The following is a 22,207-nucleotide window of genomic DNA, read 5'->3' as shown; positions in this document are numbered from 1 at the left end:
TCGCAGCTAGCCTCATTTTAGGTTTGTTCAGAGCCCCGACCTACTGAAAATGACACTACATCGACAATGCTGGGACCGCAGCTGAATCGACCCAGATTTGTCAATATTGGAGAATGACCTTACATGCTGACGCAGTGGAAGAATAAATGCGGATTCGTCAATACTGGTGTGTAACCTTGCATTGAAGACCCAAAAAGTCTGGTTTTAAATCTCATAATGAACCAGGAGAGAAAGCTGCACACAGATCTACTGTATAACTTGTAAAAACAGCAACGAGGTGAAGCCTACGCCAAACAAGCATTACCTAATTTTATGCTAATGAAATTGCTGCTTTTGTCAACGCCCGGGAGAGTTATACATAACAACAAATATGACTCAGTGCTTATACATACTGCAGGAGCTGGGCTGAGTTGAAGATGTCCCATGTTACCACTGTATGGTTGTTTGCAGGTGGAGGGATACTCCTTGTCTAAATATTATTATTTTATTTTTTTTGCATAAATCCCAGAGTTATAAATTATAGATACAATTCTTCAAAAAGCAGACACTTAGAATGGAACAAAATCCCTTAAAGGGCACTATAAACATACTTACTATTATAGTTTATTGCAGTGGTTATGGTGCAAGGTGTTTTTGAGTGCTGCCCCCACATTTTCTGTTTAAGTTTTCAATGAGTTTGATAAAAACTAGGGCTTTTTTGTGCCCGATGCCCAGTCTCTTACCTGTCGCTCACATAATGCAGAGGTTTCATTTTCACATTATCTATCCAATTCTGTCCACTCTTTTACCTAATAATGCTTTTCAAGGTTGAATAGCTAAGGATGGCAGTGATAGCCTGCGAGTGCTGGGCTCACGGCTGGATGGCTTTAAACAGATAACAAGATAGTGAATGGCAAGCAAGATGCCAGGCTTTGGCATACCTCCTAAAAGACACCATCTGTAAATCGGGACAAGTGGGCAGAGTTTGGAGGTGGCATTGCCAGCGACGTGTGCTGCATCACTAGTGACGCCCACAGGGTGCAGGGCTGCTTTGAAGAGGGCAGTGTCCAAAAAGTGGTCAAGTGGTCAGTGGGCCAGTCAGAAAAAGGGGTGGGTCCTCAACTGACAAGCAGCTGGCTGGCCCTCAGCTGTCAGGACCATACAGGAAACCATAGAAACATAGAATGTGAAGGCAGATAAGAACCATTCAGCCCATCTAGTCTGCCCAATTTTCTAAATACTTTAATTCGTCCCAGGCCTTATTTTATAGCTAAGATAGCCTTATGCCTATCCCACGCATGCTTAAACTCCTTTACTGTGTTAACCTCTACCACTTCAGCTGGAAGGCTATTCCATGCACCCACTACCCTCTCAGTAAAGTAATACTTCCTGATATTATTTTTAAACCATTGTCCCTCTAATTTAAGACTATGTCCTATTGTTGTGGTAGTTTTTCTTCTTTTAAATATAGTCTCCTCCTTTACTGTGTTGATTCCCTTTATGTATTTAAATGTTTCTATCATATCCCCCCTGTCTCGTCTTTCCTCCAAGCTATACATGTTATGATCCTTTAACCTTTCCTGGTAAGTTTTATCCTGCAATCCATGAACCAGTTTAGTAGCCCTTCTTTGAACTCTCTCTAAGGTATCAATATCCTTCTGAAGATATGGTCTCCAGTACTGCGTACACTATTCCAAGTGAGGTCTCACCAGTGTTCTGTACAATGGCATGAGCACTTCCCTCTTTCTACTGCTAATACCTCTCCCTATACAACTAAACATGTGATTATGCGATTGAACAGCCACAGAAAGTCTGCGCAGGGTTTGAAGGGGAGAGCTTGCAAAGGCAACAGACAAGAGAACTGCAGGTTTTGCAAGCTGTTTTTAGATCTACCCCTAATGAAAGAAATGCATAATTAAGTTCATGCATATTTTAATTCAGGTTATGTTTACTAAACAGTGATTTTATTTTGTTTGTGCAATGGAGTGTCCCTTTAAATGGTTTGTCCTTTCACCACTCACTGTTATACTGCTGAGATCCTGATCTGAACCACAATATTCAATAGCCACAGCCAATTTAGCAAATGCTTCAAATGCCTTTTTTATTTTTTTATTATGCATTACAAATGTTGTCAAGCACTTAAACTTTAGACTGGGAGATTAGGGGGCTGATTGTTTCTGTTAATCGTTAACATTAATTGGACTATTTACCGGAGTGAGACTGGTGTAAAGGACAAGATTCTTGGACAGGTACGTGCGTGATTGCCCCTCTTTCTGGAGCAGACAGGTAGCCAGACTGGTCTGCTCAGGGCTTTATTCACTAAACCTCAAAATGTGGCCAACTGAAAACCAACAACATTCAGACTAAAATAGCTGATTTAGGACGATTCTCCAACCCAGCTACATTATCAGCTTGACTATTAAATTAAATGTTGGCAAAATGACAAGTTTTTTGTTTTTTTACTGAAGTGGGAATTATCAGAAAGTAAGTTGGAAAATATTTGTAATTTGACTTTTTCGGCCAAAAATTTAAAATTCTCGAACTTGTTCATTCATTTCCAAAGTGTGGACAACTAAATGCCTAACAGCAAAATGTAAGCTTATTTAGCGTGACTAAAGGGTTGCAGAATCTTTCCAAATCTGCTATTTTAGCATTCGTGGTTTTTGTTTTTTTTTTATTCGGTTTTTAATTTGGCAGAATTTGGAGTTTAGTGAATACGCCCCTTCGAATTCACAACAATCAAAACCTTTTAGTAAATAACCCCTGTGACAGCTCAGCCCAAGGTCAGGGCGTTACCATCCCAGTGGGTGACATCACTGGTGCCTTTACCTGCAACTCATAAATCAGGAAATAAAATGAAAAGCGTTCGTTCCAAACATCTCATTAATAAAACAGGTTCTGCAAACGTGCTTATGAAGAATATTCTGCCAAATTAAGCCCGAGACAGATGTCTCTTTTAGGTTTTATAAGGATATTTTTTTTAAATATACTTTTTGATTGCCAACAATAAATAGTTTGCATTGCCAGGAAAAGTTACATTGCAAGTTCAGCCCTTTCCCGTCAGATTTAATTGTGACCTACGAAGGATTTTCCTCTGCAGAGAAATGTTCATTAATTGTCTTGTGGCCAAGTTTCTCTTTGTAGATTCTTTCAGGATAACCCTTTAAATGCCACAATGTTTGCTGATTCTGTATTTCGTTCTCTGTTTGCCTGCACCAACACCCAGGTGACTGTAAAATATTGCTATTCACACCTTGATATTCTATTGGTCCGCTGAGCTGTGATAAGGTAGAGGGACGTGCCCTATGCACACCCTTTGCTGTTTAGGCTACTTCGTATACCTGTAAATGTGTCTCTCACCTTGTGGAGGTCCTCGCTCAGGTAAGCGTGACACACCTGCCTGTTTAATTATTCTGTTTGTATATTATTTAACTTGCATTAATAAACAACTTCACTATTTAATTTTGGTCAGTTTATGCACTCAACTGTGAATTCTGATGAATTAAAACATGCATTCAGAATCAGACTACAAGAACCAAGCTGTTATTAAGATTCATTTGAAGATTTTTTTTCATTTCTCTCCCCCATCAGTTATTTTGGTCTAAATTTTGCAATTTAATTAACGATCCATTTTATAGTTGATAAATTCAGATGGGGTTTCAATCACTAACTATCGAGTTATTTTCATTGACAACAATAATTCTCCAGATAATGTATTAATTGCATATCTATCTGTGCTACTGTAACTTGGTTCTCAAACCATGATTTGTGAGTATAAGGGTTTTTCTTTTTAGATTGGTCCTATTTCTGCAATGCACCTTTTTTTTTAACCCCTTCACTACCCAGTGGATAACTAAATGCCTAACCCGCAAAATGTAAGCTTATTTAGCCAAGCTGTGACTGACTAAAAGGTTGCAGACTTTTTCCAAATCTGCTATTTTAGGGGGAATTCAGCCAGCCAGTGAAATGTCTTCCTCTTCTATTGGCTCCACAGAGCTAATGGAAACAACAACAGTGTTGTGCTAGAGATTGATACCTTTTATATATTTTCCCAATTCAAAACAATAGACTTTGGCACTACAGAAAACTATGGCTCGTCCAAATATATTGGGACAAAAATAATCTCTTTTCATTCCTCTGAACCTACTGTATGTAGTGCTTTTGGTGCGGCTGCTGAATGTAAAGGTTGTTATAGTATGAGAGGAGAGACGGTGGGCCACAATAAAACATGTATTCCTAATGTGATGATATTAATCTAACTGTAGTAATGTTCCTCCCGTGCTGTGGGAGAGCCTGAAGGGTGAGATTTACTTACCTGTCAGCCCTCACCACACTGGTCTCTTTGTAATCTTGATGATTCTAGATGAAATCATTGGGAAGCTAGGGCGCATGCATGGATATATGCTGCACCAATCAGATGGTCTCTATAAAACCATCTGCTGTAGATAGCAGAGTTTCACACACTAGAATGGATTTAAAGCCTACAATGTAAACATTGTCGTTCTTGCAAAAAGGCAATGTAGCGGAGAGATAGTATAATCCACAGTATCTCCGCTGGGTAACAGGAACGGCAAAAAAATACAGCAGACAATAATCCTGGTAGCGTTGTAAGAATCCTTCCTTCCCAAGAACTAGACGACACATAGGCTGTGAGTCAACTGAGGTCTTTATTCACAGTTCCAGTATTTATGCAAGTCCCCATGCAAGGGGTTTCCATACTGACACAGTAGGGGACTACATGGGGCACTGCTGGACGAGAGGGATACTCCCACTAGAATATACAGTTAACAGAACCGACATTTTACATTAAAACATATAACTTTGACAATATTCCCTTTATTTAAATGAATGGATGTTCGGTAGACAGCTGGGGTCTGAGCGTACATTTCGTGAACATACCACTCAGATCGCAGCATAAATAACCGAACGCCGCACGAAACAAGTATTACATTCAAACTACCGATTGACTTTAGGGAACCACTTTACCGAAGGACCGGAGCTCCCGAATGGCTTGGAAGTCCAGCGGTATTCGTGCCGCCGAGTAGCCGATTTTTAGTTCCAGGCACTCGACGACAAAATACCGCTGGGCTAACAAAGGATCCAAGATGGCCGACCGCCGCGTGGTCGGTAGCCGAACGGCGGCCACCCTGAATCCTTCTAATTACCGATTGCAAAAATTTTGCAATCCTTAATGGGAGTCACACGACCTCCTGTGTGTGGTCTCCCTTCGGTAGTTTGGTTGTTTCACGAACAGTGTTGAAATTCACTGTTTGTGAAACGATTGTATGGATGCTGGTGGTTTTTCATGCTGCCAGCATACGAACGCTATTGTTCGCATGGAACCTATGCAGCATACACATACTTGGTTCTTAAAGGGATACACACATCATTAGGACAATACAGTAAATAGTGGCTAATTCGCCACAGGCAATGTTTTCAGTTTCAGGGTTAAAATAAATTTGAGATGAAGTGGTCTGGGTGTCTTTAGTGTCCCTTTTAATTTTGCATTTCTTTACAAAGAAATAGCCCACGGAGGCATGTTGTTGAGGGGGGTGGGGTAAGGATCAAGTGTTATTTAAAAATGATAAATCACAATTTTATAGAAGGAAAATGAATAAACAGACCCCATATATTGTCTTTCTTGTCTAAAATACAACCATTCTTTTTTTTTTTTTTTTTAGGTACCTCCAAATGTTTACCTTGAAGACAAAATAAACTTCTGCACATGAGAAAAGGCCTTGTCTTAAAATGTTGCCCACTCTGTTATCCTTTACCGTAGGGTGCCATGGCACAGGACGGTCCAGCAAGTTTATATTCTTTATGTTTGTTTTTGGAACGATGCTGTTCTGTGCTGGGTTTGTGCTTTCTATCTTTGGTTTCCAGACATGCCAGATGAACACCTTCTACACCTGCAGCATGACATTTAAAGTGATGGGACCCGCACTCTCCGTGATTGGCTTGGGATTGGTCTTGCTGGCCAGGTCGAAAGCCAGGCTGGAGCAAAGAAGGAGAGAATTAGAAGGAAACCAAACTGATCCGGACAGCTTCTTCCTCTGCGGTGAAAGTCGTCAGTTTATCCAGTTTCTCATATTTGGATTTCTGTTCGTGACCAGTGGAATACTTATAAGCGTGTTAGGGGTGTGGATACCTGGCTGTAACATAACATCCCCAAACGTTAATGGAACGGAAATAAGTTCCAGGAGCTGTGGATTTCTTTCCCTGCAAATTATGGGACCCCTGGTTGTCCTCATTGGGTTGTGTTTCTTTGCTGTTGCTCATATTAAGAAAAAACACCATCTCGCTGACAGTAATGACTCTATTGATGATGATGATGATATCCAGGCTCCCACTGATGAGCCATTTCACATAACTGTAGGTAAGAATACCTTTATAGCTCTACACAACTACCTCCCTCACAGAAACTAGTGTTCAGGTTAGTCTGTTCTACTTTGTTTGGACTTATTTAGATTTGTCTGTGTGTGTGTGTGTGTGTGTGTGTGTGTGTGTAATATTACATTTTCTTAATTACAACGGGGAGGTGTGTGTATGTATGTATGTTATATGATGTTTCTTTCTCTCACGTGTTCTTCCAGTACTGTTCTGTTTTTGCTCTGGAAATGTGGTTACCCTGCAGTATGGATGGTTATTGGGTGAACAAGGCATTTGTTATCTTCGCCTCTCCTCTAGTTTATCTGCTCAGTCTGGTTGAAAGTGCTGTCAGCCGTTGCTTAGCTGTTTCCAGTGCCTCTGGTATTGGCATACCTTTGCATTTCCTTGGTAGCCAGGATCTATGCTTGATTTTTCAACCTATGAAATTGATCCAGCTTACCAACTTCCTTACGTGTTGCCTTTTAACCTGGCTTTCAGTCTTCGTCTCCACGGTGGGCATTGTATCTCCTTCAGCCTGATCTTCTAGTCAAGCATCTGCAGGGCCACTAAAGCTTTGGCATATATGAGCTTGTTGGTCTATGTGATTGTGTTGGTTGGGATTGTGGACAAGGACAGTTAGCATACAATCTGGCAGCCTTCCAGTGATATTTAGAAACATAGAATGTGATGGCCGATAAGAACCATTCGGCCCATCTAGTCTGCCTAATTTTCTAAATGCTTTCATTAGTCCCTGGCCGTATCTTATAGCTAGGATAGCCTTATGCCTATCCCACGCATGCTTAAACTCCTTTACTGTATTAACCTCTACCACTTCGGCTGGAAGGCTATTCCATGCATCCACTACCATCTTAGTAAAGTAATACTTGATATTATTTTTAAACCTTTGTCCCTCTAATTTAAGACTATGTCCTATTGTTGTGGTAGTTTTTCTTCTTTTAAATATAGTCTCCTCCTTTACTGTGTTGATTCCCTTTATGTATTTAAATGTTTCTATCATATCCCCCCGTCTCGTCTTTCCTCCAAGCTATGTATGTTACGATCCTTTAACCTTTCCTGGTAAGTTTTAGTTTTTTTTTCATCCTGCAATCCATGTACCAGTTTAGTAGCCCTTCCCTGAACTCTCACTAAAGTATCAATATCCTTCTGGAGATACGGTCTCCAGTACTGCGTACGATACTCCAAGTGAGGTCTCACCAGTGTTCTGTACAATGGCATGAGCACTTCCCTCTTTCTACTGCTAATACCTCTCCCTATACAACGAAGCATTCTGCTAGCATTTCCTGCTGCTCTATTACATTGTCTGCCTACCTTTCAGTCATCAGAAATAATCACCCCTAAATCCCTTTCCTCAGATGTTGAGGTTAGGACTCAATCAAATATTCTGTACTCTGCCTTTGGGTTTTTACATCCAAGATGCATTATCTTGCACTTATCCACATTAAATGTAAGCTGACATAGCTCTAATCATTTTTCTAGTTTACCTAAATCATTTGGCTTATCCCTCCTGGAACATCAACCCTGTTACATATCTTGGTATCATCAGCAAAAAGACATAACTTTCCATCAAGATTTTCTGCAATATTACTATTAACATTTTTAAAGAGAATGGGCCCAAGTACAGATCCCTGAGGTACCCCACTGGTGACAAGCCCAAGCTTTGAATATACTCCATTGACTACAACCCTCTGTTGCCTGTCACTCAGCCACTGCCCTACCCTTTCAACAATATTGGAATCCAAACACATAGATTGCACCTTATTGATAAGCCTTCTATGTGCAACAGTGTCAAAAGCCTTACTGAAATCTAGGTAAGCAATATTGATTGCACTATTATTTTAGTTTCCCAATCATAAAAATCAATAGGATTAGTTTGGCATGGTCTCCCATTGTGGCAAAAGTGACCTCGCCACTGATTTTTGGAGGGGCCTGTTTGCCAGCCTCCTGCCCTGCGACTATGTCCCAGGGATGTATTGCCATTCTAGGAACTGATTTGGGCATATTGTATTTTATTATGCTGCAGCTGGCCCTTTAAGAACCATCTGGGGACATACTGTGGAGTTACTGGTTGGCCACCATTTCATGTATCAGAGGCACATGGTGAGAACAATGGATGGTGGCCATTTTAACTCACAGACACTGTTTTGGACTTTTCTACACGGTGCCATCTCGCTGGTATTTGGTGCACAAAGACATCGTTCAGTAGTTTTAAACTACAGAACAGGGGACACATTTAACAGTAATTATTTTTCATATAGCCTGTATATGTTCTGCAGAATCTGCATTAAACCGTATCTTCCAAACTACTGAACGGATCTGGGGTTTATGGGGTTATTGCATGTTTTGGGGTCCCTGTGATATGTTTTATAATACTGTATTTCTCTGCCTGGGATAATTATATTAACCATTGTGTTCAGTAATCATATCACAGGCAGAGCGGTGGATTTTGTGTGGGAGTGTCTGTGTGTATTGTACAGATTGATTGGTTGTATTTCAAAACCCTGTGGGCAGTACTATGTTTGTAGATTGTGAATAAAAGAGGCTGTATGTGCCAGTACAGCTAGTTCTACTTCACCCTCAATCTGAGTCCTGTCTCTTATTGGGGGAATCTGCTACAAGGGATTGCTATGCTCTGCATATTCCCTTGCTATAATCACTGAGCTCTTTTAAGATCTCTGAAGGAGTCTACGATGGTTATGGTGTCGGCTGGAGTGCTTGGAGCCCTCAGGAAGCGCTAGGAGCATCCTTCAACTGAGGTACCCAGTCGGGGTGCCAGGTGATCAGTTACACCCATGTTGTCTCTGATGTTGAAATCCATGTGATTTTAGATGCTCATCAATCCTATCCTTTAACATAGTTTACATTACGTACCCCACTGCTGAAGTAAGGATTATAGTTTCCAGACTCCTCCCTACTACCTTTCTTGTAAATGGGCACAACATTCGCTAACTTCCAATCTTCTGGGACTACTCCTGTTAACAATGATTGATTAAATAAATCCATTAATGATTTTGCTAGTACACCACTAAGCTCTTTTAATAGCTTTGGGTATATTTGGTAATCTTGTGTAGTGGTCAAGGACTGCAAGATTTTCTGTGAACATCTTATTGTTAACATCTTATGTTCTGCCATCTTGGGGCAGGTTGGCAATCCTCTGTGGCTGTGGGGAATTCTTTCTCCTCAAAGCTCATGTATGATTTTTTTGGTGTAGTCCATCTAATTCTAGTTGTTCCACTAGCTTTCTCTTGACAATGTTCAAACATTGTGTAACTATGTTTTGGTGTTTGGGGTAGATGAAGGTTATTCATCCATAGTTCCCACATTTCATGTAGGCCCTCTCATTGGGTTGAGCTGTTGTAGTAGCAGTTAAGGAGGTCTAGTTTCTCACATTCTTCGTTCCAGTAGATCACTTGTTGTCAGGTTGCCCTGGTTCCCTATCATCTCATGCGGACCTTGCTAAGCTCTGTGTCATCCAAGCCGGCATGACTCTTGGTTCATGTTACTCTTATATTTTGAGGTGGGTGGGGATATATCAATCGGAGTCCTTCCTGGGATTCTTACTGTTGAGGTTCTCTGACGGTATTCGAACCGGAGTGTGTGTAGATTATATACTGATCAGCCACAACCTTAAAACTGCCTGCCTCATATCGTGTAGACCCCCCCCCCCCCCCCCTCGTGCTGCCAAAACTGCTCTGATGCATCCAGGCATGGAACCCACAAGATCTCTGAACATGTTCTAATATGCTGCCAATGTCTTTGTGTGGCATCCTGCAGCAGATGCTTTAATTCCTGTAAACTGCGATGTGGGGCCTCCATGGATTGGACTCCTGCACATCCCACATATGCTCAATCGTATTGAGATCTGGGTAATTTGGAGGCCAAAGCAACACCTTTAACTCTTTGTCATGTTCCTCAAACCATTCCTGAACAATTATTAAAGGGTGCAATATCCTGATGAAAGTGGCCACTGCCATCAGGAAACATTGCCATGAATGGTTGTTTGTTTGTGATCTGCAGCAATCTCTAGGTATGTGGAATGTGTGGAAAAAAAACATCCACATAAATGCCAAGGTTTCACAGCAGAAAATTACCCAGAACATAATGCTGCCTCTGCCAGTCTGCCTTCCTCCCATAGAGCATCATGCTGCCATCTCCTTCCCAGGTAAATAACGCACATGCACCTGGTCAACGAAACCTGATTCATCAGACCTGGCACCCTTCTTCCGTTGATCCATGGTCCAGTTCTGATACTCACTTCCCATTCAAGGTACTTTCGTGGGTTGGACATTTGGTCATCGTAGGCACTCTGACCAGTTTGCGGATATGCTCTCCATATGCAGCAAATTGCTACACACTGTGTGTTCTGACACCTTTCTCTCATGGCCACCATTTAGTATATCAGCAATTTGAGCTACAGTTGCCATGGGTGCCAATGATCCTGATACCTGCTTTAAAAGTGTTCAGGATGAATTCATATGTCGTTAACCGTTTCTAATGTCTGTGAATTTCTAATGGGGTAGAGTTCCCTGTGAAGCTCAACCTTAAATTTTACGAACTATTTACATTTAAACACCACCCTCTCAATACCTGTTATTTCTTTGTACGATGCTTGTTATTAAACAGCTTTGGCCTCAGGGCACCTGTAATAGGAAATGTTCCCGGGATTTGCATGATTGAACATAGATCTGTTAGAATCACCGTTCCTTCCACTAAGACTCCACAGACTATCAACTGCCAAAATTTTCATTCATTCAAAAAAGTGTTTTTTTTGGTTTTTTTTTACTTTTATTTTTATATTTAATATCTTTGTAGATATCGATTAAACCCAATTTTAAATATTTTTTTTCACTTCTAGAACCCTGCCTGTTGTAGAATGTGTATATGTATTAAGCTTTATGTATGAACATAAATTTAAATTGTCCTGGGTGAGCTAAAGGCCTAAATTGTCATGAACTGTTATAAGCTTCAAAAACAGACCGTGCAAACTAGGATCATGGTGTGGAGCGGCTTATTACACAATTAGCAGTAAATTGTTCCCTGTGTAGTTTTTCCTAAATTGAGCTACCGTAACCATTTTCAGATTGTTTTGATGTAATCAATCTTGGACAGGTGAGGTGTTTTTATTTATTTATTTTTTAAATATTTGAAATCTGCAATATCAAAAACCAGCAACTCACTTAGACTTTAGAGAGTTCTAAGCCTTTCCACTTGAACACTTTAAATGCCATGATCTCGCACACCAGACACCGCTAGGGAAATATTAAAGTATTCTGTACTATAAAAATTGGGCAAACGCCAGGGGAATCAGTAGCCCTATTCTATTCGATAGCTCTCCTATCTTACATTGTTACTCTACTTGTTAGAGCGGAACTCTCTGATAAATACTCTCTGCTGACTGCAACTACTGATTCATTGGGGAAAAGAGTTATTCATGTCCCTTAATTAACCCCTTAAGGACCAAACTTCTGGAATAAAAGGGAATCATGACATGTCACACATGTCGTGTGTCCTTAAGGGGTTAAAGACAAAATGCTCATTTGCTTAAAAAAGCTGGTGTGTAGTAAAAAAAAAAGAGTATAAAAATGTTTTCTTAAAGATTACTTTTTTTTTTTAACTCTGCACTGTTTTCAGTGGGAAAATGTGTAGTTTTTATTATTGAGCAGAACAAATATTTAAACTGTTACTGTAAGGACATGAAATTGTCTTGCACAAACATGATTGCATTTTTTATGGGATCTCCTTGATGAAGGACTTGCTCTTCAAGATTACTGTGGGGTTTATCACGTGACACCAAGCTGACAACGCGTGGTTGGGCTTCCAAGGTGACGTATCTTGTATTTAAAAATGTCAACCCAAATAATCCAATTGCATGAAGTACAATTTAAAGGACTTGTGGCACTAAGACACCACTAATACAGCTTCCCCCGTCTCCCCTCCAATGGGGTTACTGTGCTGTCATTTTAGCCTTGCAATTACAAGGATGTGCTACAGAGGAGGTTGCTGGGAACTTGTGAGATAATCTGCATTATAAGTAATTGTTATGGCTATAAAATTATGACTAATATCATATGGGTCTTGGATAAGGCGTCTTGGGCAGAGTTATGGAAACTATATTTTTGTGTTTTACTACACTTCACATCCTAATTTTACAAAATCTGTATAAATAACAGGCTTTTTACAGAAACCAATAAATCCTGCACTACAACTATTGAACTCCGGGAAGGTGAACGCAAACCAGGGCTGGATTTCCGATTAGGTGCATGTCCCGTAGAGGGCATCTGTTTTCAGTACCTACAGTCTAATACACCTATTTGAGCTTAAATGAACATCCTCGTAATCGGAATACAAACCTTTTATTCCTGAGGCTAGATTATTATACTAACTGTTTAGATTCAGGGGCCCCCCTTAAATAAGTTAAAGCATTTTTTTTTTCTCCCCTTACTTTTTCCTCCCAAAGAGCCACCCAATGTCAGCCAATCCATTGCTTCATATAGATATGCAATCCGAAATGCGCATACACAGACATGGCTGCACTAAGTCAATCAGCATCTCATCATAGGAATGCATTGACTTAATGCATCTCTATGGGCAGTGATGCCCAATATAGGTCCTGCATTCATTGTGTAACAGCTACTACAGGTAACATTGGGTAGTGGCGTATACACTCCCTTTTTTTTTTTTCTTCTCTCTAAAAGCAGTGTTTACATTACTAAGCCTGCAGGGACAGGTTGTTTGCCCCTTGGTCACTACATATTTTTTTATATATATATATATATATATATATATATATATATATATATATATATATATATATATGTTACTTCTTTTTTTGAAACGAGAATCTTTATTCCTTTTTTTTTTTTTTTTTTTTATAAATTCTTTATTTTGAAAGATTTTTTTGTTTTGTTTAGGGGTAAGGGGTACAGAAAATAAGCGGGGGGTAAACATTTGGTAAACATGAAAAAGGAACATATATTGCTTGCACATAAAGTTATTTCAGTATTTCGAATATTTCGACAGTTGCAATATTCTTGTGATTATGGATCTCAGCGTTGTGTTACATATCATTATTCTATTCTTGCGTGATACATCCTGGTCTAGTGGTTTGGGTAGGGTACAGAAGATTAAAGGGTTGGGGGTAGGATGCCCTGTCCTATCATAGGTGTGCAGTTGTGGGGTACATTTTTTGCACATTGTGCTTTCGTGATCTTTCTGTTGTACCCTTTGTGTTTGCGTACTTCAGTGGTCAAGTCGTCCCGCTGGGTTTCGGGCTCCTCTGGGATGAGAGGGGTCGGGGTGGGAGATATCCTGAATTGTCAGCTTGTAGTGTCTGTCTCTGTTTCTTGTGCTCTTCCGTTCTAAGCGAGTTATTGTCCGTTATATGTCATCGGTATGGGTGTGGTTTGTGGGTCGTTTCGGCGTCATTTGTGGTGCGGTGTGGTGTGCGTTGTGGGTGCTGTATTGCTTTGTTAATCGTTAGTGTGAGTGTGTGTTTGCTGCGTATTGCTATTGTTTGGTCATGTGTGTCCTTTGTTTTTGTTCGCCATTGGTGCCGGCGTGTATCGTAGCTTGGTTGGTAGGAGAGTGTGGTTTGTGTAGGGGTGTTCTAGCGGTCTACTGACTCGGGGGGAGGGGGGCTGAGGGGGTTATGGGTGTGGGATATGTGTGGTTGACGCGTACTTGGGATGTGATCCCGTGTGGGTGCTCACTGGTGGTCTAGGCTGTTGGTGGGTATTCATAGAACCATGGGTCCCAAATTTTATTGAAATGTGTGGTCGTGTCGTGAACCAGTGCGGACAATTCATCCATTTTGATTGTGTCCTTAATTTTCCTTTTTACTGTGTCTAGCGTGGGTGTGTCTGGGCTTCCCCATTTCTCGGCGATGGCTCTCCTGGTTGCTAGTGCAATTTTGGCAATCAATTTGTTTTGGGATCTTGGTGTATTGGCCATGGGTTTGGATAGTAGCCATATCCATGGGTCGTGTGGTATGTTAGTGTGGAGGATCTGTGATACCATGGTTTCTATTTGGTTCCATAGTTGTGTTGTGTGTGTGCATTCCCACCACATGTGTATGTAAGTGCCTCTGTGTCCACAGCCTTTCCAGCATAGGTCATTGTCCGACCTGCCCATCTGTTTGAGTTTTAGTGGGGTGACGTACCATCTCAGTAGTGTCTTGTATGCTTGTTCCTTGTGGTTCACACATATAGATATGGATGCCGTGGCTTCCCATATGTCGGTCCAGTCTGTTGGATCCTCGGCTGGACCTATGTCCCTCTCCCAAGCCGACACATATGTAAGTGCTCCGTGTTTAACGTTTTGAATTAAATGGGTGTATAGCTTTGAGATCTGTCCTTTGTGTGTAGGGGTTTGTATGCATTGTTTTTCGAATCTTTATTCCTTTTTAAAGTTGCAAGCATTATATTTCAAATAAGAAAAACAAAATAGACCCCATTTTACCTTAAGTAAAGTAGCAAACCAAACTAAACAATATGGTTTTCTGCAAGGACCTCTAAAAATTTCATGACTTGTGTTTTAAAAAAAAAAAAATGAATGGAGGTTACAAATTTCGTAATTCGTACAACTTTTAAGTATAACATGTCTTGGATACACATTTTGATAATGGTTTACTCTGCGTATATAGGTTGCAAGTTTGCATAAAGTTGTATTTGGTCATATACATAACACACTTAGGTGAGATGTAGACCTACTTATGTATCTTTATTGATCGCAGTGTTCCCTGACGAGGGACTCTGGCAAGCTAATGAGTAGTATGGTGTGTTGCAAATGATAATTCTCCATTTAATCAAAACAAGGTATAAAAAAACTGAAATGCGAACCTTGAGTCTGTAGGTACATCTTGAGAACATATATTTTGTGGGGCACTAGTGTATTTATTATTGTTGGCATTTATACAGCGCCAACATGTTTATTATTTATTTATAGATCACATTATTAGAAATATTAAAAATCTAATATACAAAAATAAACAAATATATCGACTGTAGAACATATATTAGACTGTAAAAAATATTCTTATGTAAAAATAGTCCAACTTATCTTGAATGACAGATTTTAAAATCCATGCTAAGTACCCAGTGGGGTACCTCAGGGATCTGTACTTGGACCCATTCTCTTTAATATTTTTATTAGTGATATTGCAGAAGGTCTTGATGGTAAGGTGTGTCTTTTTGCGGATGATACGAAGATATGTAACAGGGTTGATGTTCCAGGAGGGATAAGCCAAATGGCAAATGATTTAGGTAAACTAGAAAAATGGTCAGAGTTGTGGCAACTGACATTTAATGTGGATAAGTGCAAGATAATGCATCTTGGACGTAAAAACCCAAGGGCAGAGTACAGAATATTTGATTGAGTCCTAACCTCAACATCTGAGGAAAGGGATTTAGGGGTGATTATTTCTGATGACTTAAAGGTAGGCAGACAATGTAATAGAGCAGCAGGAAATGCTAGCAGAATGCTTGGTTGTATAGGGAGAGGTATTAGCAGTAGAAAGAGGGAAGTGCTCATGCCATTGTACAGAACGCTGGTGAGACCTCACTTGGAGTACTGTACACAGTACTGGAGACCGTATCTCCAGATGGATATTGATACCTTAGAGAGAGTTCAAAGAAGGGCTACTAAACTGGTTCATGGATTGCAGGATAAAACTTACCAGGAAAGGTTAAAGGATCTTAACATGTATAGCATGGAGGAAAGACGAGACAGGGGGGATATGATAGAAACATTTAAATACATAAAGGGAATCAACACAGTAAAGGAGGAGACTATATTTAAAAGAAGAAAAACTACCACCACAAGAGGACATAGTCTTAAATTAGAGGGGCAAAGGTTTAAAAATAATATCAAGAAGTATTACTTTACTGAGAGGGTAGTGGATGCATGGAATAGCCTTCCAGCTGAAGTGGTAGAGGTTAACACAGTAAAGGAGTTTAAGCATGCGTGGGATAGGCATAAGGCTATCCTAACTATAAGATAAGGCCAGGGACTAATGAAAGTATTTAGAAAACTGGGCAGACTAGATGGGCCAAATGGTTCTTATCTGCCGTCACATTCTATGTTTCTATGTTTAACTTATAAATAAATCTAATTTATTCACTGCCTATTACCGTCTCGAAATCTCCGTCTCTTTTGGGTACATGGTTTTTAAAAAAAAGTCTTATTTTTTTTTTTTTAATTAAATTAATTTATTTAAAAATTTAACCTTTTTCTAGATTACTATTTTTTATTTTGAAATTTGATACATTGTGTTTTTTTCTTATTATTTGTATTATTATTATTATTATTATTATTATTATTAGGTTTTTTTTTAACTTGGGTTTTTACGTCCAAGATGCTTTTACTTATCCACATTAAATGTCAGTTGCCACAACTCTGACCATTTTTCTAGTTTACCTAAATCATCTGCCATTCGGCTTATACCTCCTGGAACATCAACCCTGTTACATATCTTAGTATCATCAGCAAAAAGACATACCTTACCATCAAGACCTTCTGCAATATCACTAATAAAAATATAAAAGAGAATGGGCCCAAGTACAGATCCCTGAGGTACCCCACTGGTGACAAGCCCAAGCTTCGAATATACTCCACCGACTACAACCCTCTGTTGCCTGTCACTCAGCAACTTCCTTACCAATTCAACAATATTGGAATCCTAACTTAAAGATTGCAGTTTATTGATAAGCCTTCTATGTGCAACAGTGTCAAAAGCTTTACTGAAATCTATGTAAGCAATGTCTACTGCACCACCATGATGTATTATTTTAGTTTTCCAATCATAAAAATCCATGTGATATTTAGATGCTCCTCATATTTTTTTTTTTTTGTCAATCTTTCTTTTATTGAGGCAGGAGTTAAATGGGGTACAGAATAGAGAAGAGGGGATGCACGGTATTTGTACAGAGTGGGATCTCTTCAACACAATAGTACATCTCATTCGAATGGCAGCGTCATTTTATATTAAGCAAGCTTTTCAAAAAGTTAATAACACGCATAAAGTAGCAGTTATGAAGGTAGTTTTAAACTATACGATTGTATCGTCAAGAGGTAAATTAAGTAAGCAAGTGTAAAACCAATGAAAAACAATCTGTGCTTGTCGTTGCTAGACTAGTTATGGTAAGTAGTGAGATCTAAATGTGTAGGTACATACTAGCTGGCTCATTGCTGTAGTCGCTTTAGTAACTGTAATGTGTGTACTCAGTAAGCCTATCCTTATAACAAGGCATTTAACATTCGCTTATAACATTTGCTTATATCATCAGCAAGAGAAATGGTGAGAATATATGTAGGTGCATCTAGTAATTCACTGCTGCGTAAAAATTGACGTTTGTAGTATCACTAGTAGGTTGAGCGTGAGCGTAGTGAGAGTAGCAAGACATATAGTAGGTTAGGTAAGGCATGGCTTACAGTACATGCGTTAAAGTCCGCCAGTTCATCCTGGCTCCGTCAGGTGGCAACCAGTTAAAGATGCATGTAGGTACGTGATATGCAACATGGGCAGTCCCAATGGTGTTCCCTACTGGGTGCAGCTTACAGTCGGGAGTATCTGCGAGCTGGTCTGTTCATCCGTTTTCAACCGATCCCTCTGCGGGGTGGTGTTGTAGCCTGTAGTTGCAGTATTTGGGGAGTAGAGTGGTACGGGCTTGTGTGGGCCGCCATCCAGCCCCAGGTCGGAGTGAAGGCCTGTACCTGCGGTTCGCAGACTCGGTGTCTCAGTGAGGCCGGGTCTCCCCTTCGTCGGGCGCTGCGTGAAGCCTGGGTGTTACGTCGCCGCCAGCGGCGGTCAGGCTTCCGGCGATGCGGTAGGTACCTTGGAGGCTTACTCCTTGTGGCCTTCGGCCTGGGAAGGTTTTTGGCGCGGTCTGTGTAGCTGGTTCCGTGAGGCTTGCCACGTGGTGACCCCCTCTCCTTTCCCCCACTGACATCTTGTGCCACTGTCCCGTGCTGCATCTGCTCATGTCTGTTACAGCTTTCTAGGCATTCCCAGAACCTCTGGAAGAGCCTGTCAAGCCGTGCCATAAGGTGGTCCACAGGGTTAGTGCCCTGGAGAAGGGCTTGTGTGCATGCTGATTGCTGCCGCTCGGGCGCCATTTTGTGAGGCCGTCTGGCCGTGTCGCTTCGTTTGTGGAGAGGTCCGCCAGCCTGCTGAGCTGTGGGTCGGGGGCTGGTGGGGACCGGGATAACCCCCACCGGTCCAAAGGGGGGGGGGGGGAGTTACAGGGGGCCTTGCCAGAGTGTGAGCGTGTTGCGACCGAGAGAGAGCGGCCGTCCCTCCCCCGGCCATTCCACTTGCCATGCTGCAGGCCAGATCACGTCGCCGGGCTCCGGTTCCCGCTGGTCGATCGGGATGATTCAGGTATCGGTAGGCATCTCGTCGAGTGCCGGACAATACCCGGTGTCGGGCTGCTCGTTTCCAGCTTAGGTAGACCCGGGTGGGTCGGAGATTATGCCCGCTGCCGCCGGAGCTAAGAGCAGACGCGTCCGGCCATCTTGGCTGCCAGGCCCGCCCCCCTCCTCATATTCTTTAACATGGTTTACATTACGTACTCCAGGTACTGTTATAAAAACTTCTGTTTTTTGGGCTTTGCAGTCTGTTGATGCCTGACTTGAAAAATGTGCGCTAAAAGATTTAAGGAATTAAACATTTGAAGAATTTCTCCAACCCTTCTTGGCCACAATTTTAAATTGAGTGCTGGCAAGTTCAAACTACAAGTAGACATGATGTTTAGTTTTGCCCCTCTATAGGCTATAAAGAAAGCTGAATATTAGCAGATTTTATTTTTATTTGGTATCTTTTTGTATCTTAAGTATGTACTCTTAACCCCTTAAGGACCAAACTTCTGGAATAAAAGGGAATCATGACATGTCACACATGTCATGTGTCATTAAGGGGTTAAAGAGCTAGATTTATATCTTGTTTTATATATTTTTTTGCCTCTTCTTCCTTTTTCAGGTGATACAGTCATAGTCTTCCCACCACCACCACCCCCATATTTTGCAGGAACTTCGTCAGCTACTCCGAGGCAGGGGTGCGGTACAACGCCTATGAATGAAAATCCACCTTCTTATAGCAGTATTTTCTTTCGAAGGTAAGCAAAAGAAAACAAAACCATGTAAAATGTTTTGATCTTGCATTTGAGTATGAGTTATTGATTTCATGCATTAGTGATAGGATCAGAAGACCGACATCATTCACAGGACTGACAATGTGTTTTAAAAGGACACTTCTTCTGAAGATAATGTATTAAAAATATCCAAAAACAAATCTATTTTTTTTAAATAAATAAAAAGTGAAGAGGACTATACTTTATGCTTTTAAAGTTACTGCAGCATTTGTACAGACAAGGCACAGAAGCAGATGACTAGTGAATCTGGTCTATAGGGTCTGATATCCAATACACCCTTGCCCAGCAGGACACAGTGTGACTATAACTGCTAAAAAAAGCTGATAGCAGTCATCTGTTGGCCAGTTAAGAGCCCTATTAGGTGTTTTGTAAAAGGGACTGACAGGGCTGTGGGTACTGTGGTGGACTGCCTGGCACCCCGACTGGGTACCTCCGCCAATCGTGCTTCCTACTAGTCGCAGAGTACCATAAGCACCACACCAGACTCGATAAACACTGTAGCCTCCTTTAACCGCTGCAGCTTGTCTGGGGTCTCGCCATCCCTTCCTACCCTGGACCAACACCTGGATCCAGTTGCCAGTGGGAAGACCTCTCCACCAAGAGAGTATAACAGTGATTATATCAGCATAGCTGTCCCACCCTCTCCCCCCCCTCCCCCCCCCCCCCCCCACAAATGATTTGAGGTTTAATGCTGGGAGTAGTCTGGTTTATTGGAGGCCACACACTGCCTTTTTATGCAAAAGCCCCTGCAAGGAGTTTCCAATCCAACATTACAGGGAAGTCCCTCCGGGATCCTCTGTGCCTGAGAGATAATTACCTGAGCAAACAAGTATAATTATCTCACAGGGACAGACAATATAACTATTTATAAAACACCCCAAAATACACAAAAACCCTGCAAACATCACATCCCCAGATAGCCTCAATCTGGGTGACCAACACATCCAAAAATCACCCAGATTGGTTCAGAGGTTTGGGTTTTTCCATGGAAGTCCAATTGTTGTCTGACCGCACATGTGGCTTTAGTTCAAAATAGTTCCATGAAATCAGTACTAGCGGTCGGTCAACTTGGGTAACAAAAAAATGAATAAAATAGCGGACATAATCCATAATTACAATGTGTAGCTTGTTCACATCATCCATGCGAACGATTCCACCAAACCTTTACCCTTTACCTTTACCTTGATTATGGAAGTCCAGCAGTGTTCAGGAGTTTCAGTGTCCAATTTTTTAGTTCCATGAGCTCGACGCCCAAACACAGCTGCCTGCGTTCGCGGGAACAAGATGGCCGCCATCTCGTGGTCCTTCATACGAACTGCAGCTATCCAGACAAACAATTAGAACACTGAGTTGGAAATCTTTTACAAGGTGTCAATTAGGCTTAACAAGCACACGGGTGGTCTCTGGTTTGTACGGTTGTTCGGAAAATTACACGAATCAAACCTTTTAAACTGTCTATTAGAGGTTTCCCTGCAGGGCACATAGTCTGTGGGCAGGAGGCTGGCAAGCAGGCTCTTCCAGGAGCCCGTGGCGAGGTCACGTTCGCCACAGGTATGGTCTTGCACAGAGTACAATGGGCTTCAGGCAAGAAAACTGAAAAACAGGACTGCTATAAGAATCCCTATTGATGTTGAAATGTCAAAAAAATATTAAGCTAAATGTAGTCTTTTAGAATTGGATGTGGTACTTAAAGGGACACTTAATGTAGCTGTTCTGGTATCTATAGCCTGTCCCTGCAGTCTTTTGAATGTAAATGCTTTACTTTTCTGCCTAGTAATACCTTTAGTGGCTGTCACTCGGAGAGCAACTAGAGGGACTTCCTGGGTGAGGTCATGCAATCTGTGCAGGTCTATGTTCAGCACCTCCATGCTCTGTATGGAGACTCCAAACTATCTCCATAGAGATGCATTGATTCAATTTAAAATCTCTTCATTATTGAAATGCATTCTATTTAACTGTTCATTTAAAAAAAACCAAAAAAAAAACTGTTGCTGTCCCCATTACACTCACTATCCCTGATATATGTACCAGTGGTTTGTGTTTATTTTTGTTCAGAATTTATGGTATTTTCTTTCTCTAACATACTTTTAAAAATAGATTACAAAATCTGTTCCTTTTATATATTCTATTTGTTCAATGTGCAAGTTATGATGCCATGTTGTCTTTACAGAACTCCTCATGAAGGTCGCAGTAGTGTTCGAGAAACTATATACACTATTCCTCTACCTAGTCATTCTGCGGATTCCAATGCATTTTGTCCATTGGACCCACCACCAAAGTATGAAGAAAAAGATCCTTCGAAGCCTGATAATGAAGAACCTTCATCCTCTGAGCCAGATGCACCATCACAGGGTTCTTCTCATATAGGCCAAATAGACTAACTGAATAACAATTCCATTTTGAATGTGTGGTTTTTATTTGATTCAAGTCGAGTGGTTGGACTTTCCTGGAATTTTTTTCTTTGCCTCTAAGGTATTATGACATTTCACATTGGAGGCATTAACCCCTTAAGGACACATGACATGTGTGACATGTCATGATTCCCTTTTATTCCAGAAGTTTGGTCCTTAAGGGGTTAAAATACTTTTTTTTTTTTTTTTTTGTGTGTGCTTGAAATAGGTAGTTACATTTTGTTTGAAGAAACTGTTTGGAAGCCTATGAGTTGAACTAGGCACAACCATACTAGTTTACAAATG

At 40.9% G+C, this 22,207-nt stretch overlaps 1 protein-coding gene across 2 annotated transcripts; it reads left to right on the top strand.

The window, feature by feature from the left end:
• The first annotated feature begins 2,158 nt into the window (after positions 1 to 2,158).
• On the top strand, positions 2,159 to 21,996 carry TMEM171 (transmembrane protein 171). 2 transcript variants are annotated; one of them, XM_063456780.1, is made up of 4 exons: positions 2,159 to 2,228; positions 5,661 to 6,355; positions 19,340 to 19,475; positions 21,682 to 21,996. In XM_063456780.1, the coding sequence occupies exons 2-4, from the start codon at positions 5,728 to 5,730 to the stop codon at positions 21,890 to 21,892; spliced, it is 975 nt and encodes a 324-aa protein (XP_063312850.1). In that variant the 5' UTR covers positions 2,159 to 2,228; positions 5,661 to 5,727; the 3' UTR covers positions 21,893 to 21,996. The 2 variants fall into 2 exon arrangements, with proteins under 2 accessions (XP_063312850.1, XP_063312848.1); XM_063456778.1 differs by lacking the exon at positions 2,159 to 2,228 and adding an exon at positions 3,173 to 3,360.
• The last annotated feature ends 211 nt before the right edge of the window (positions 21,997 to 22,207 follow it).

Source organism: Pelobates fuscus, chromosome 5 (assembly GCF_036172605.1).
Source record: "Pelobates fuscus isolate aPelFus1 chromosome 5, aPelFus1.pri, whole genome shotgun sequence".
Classification (NCBI taxonomy): Eukaryota; Metazoa; Chordata; class Amphibia; order Anura; family Pelobatidae; genus Pelobates; species Pelobates fuscus.
The sequence above is the reverse complement of the archived record's forward strand: the minus strand, read 5'-3'. Positions and strand labels throughout refer to the sequence as shown.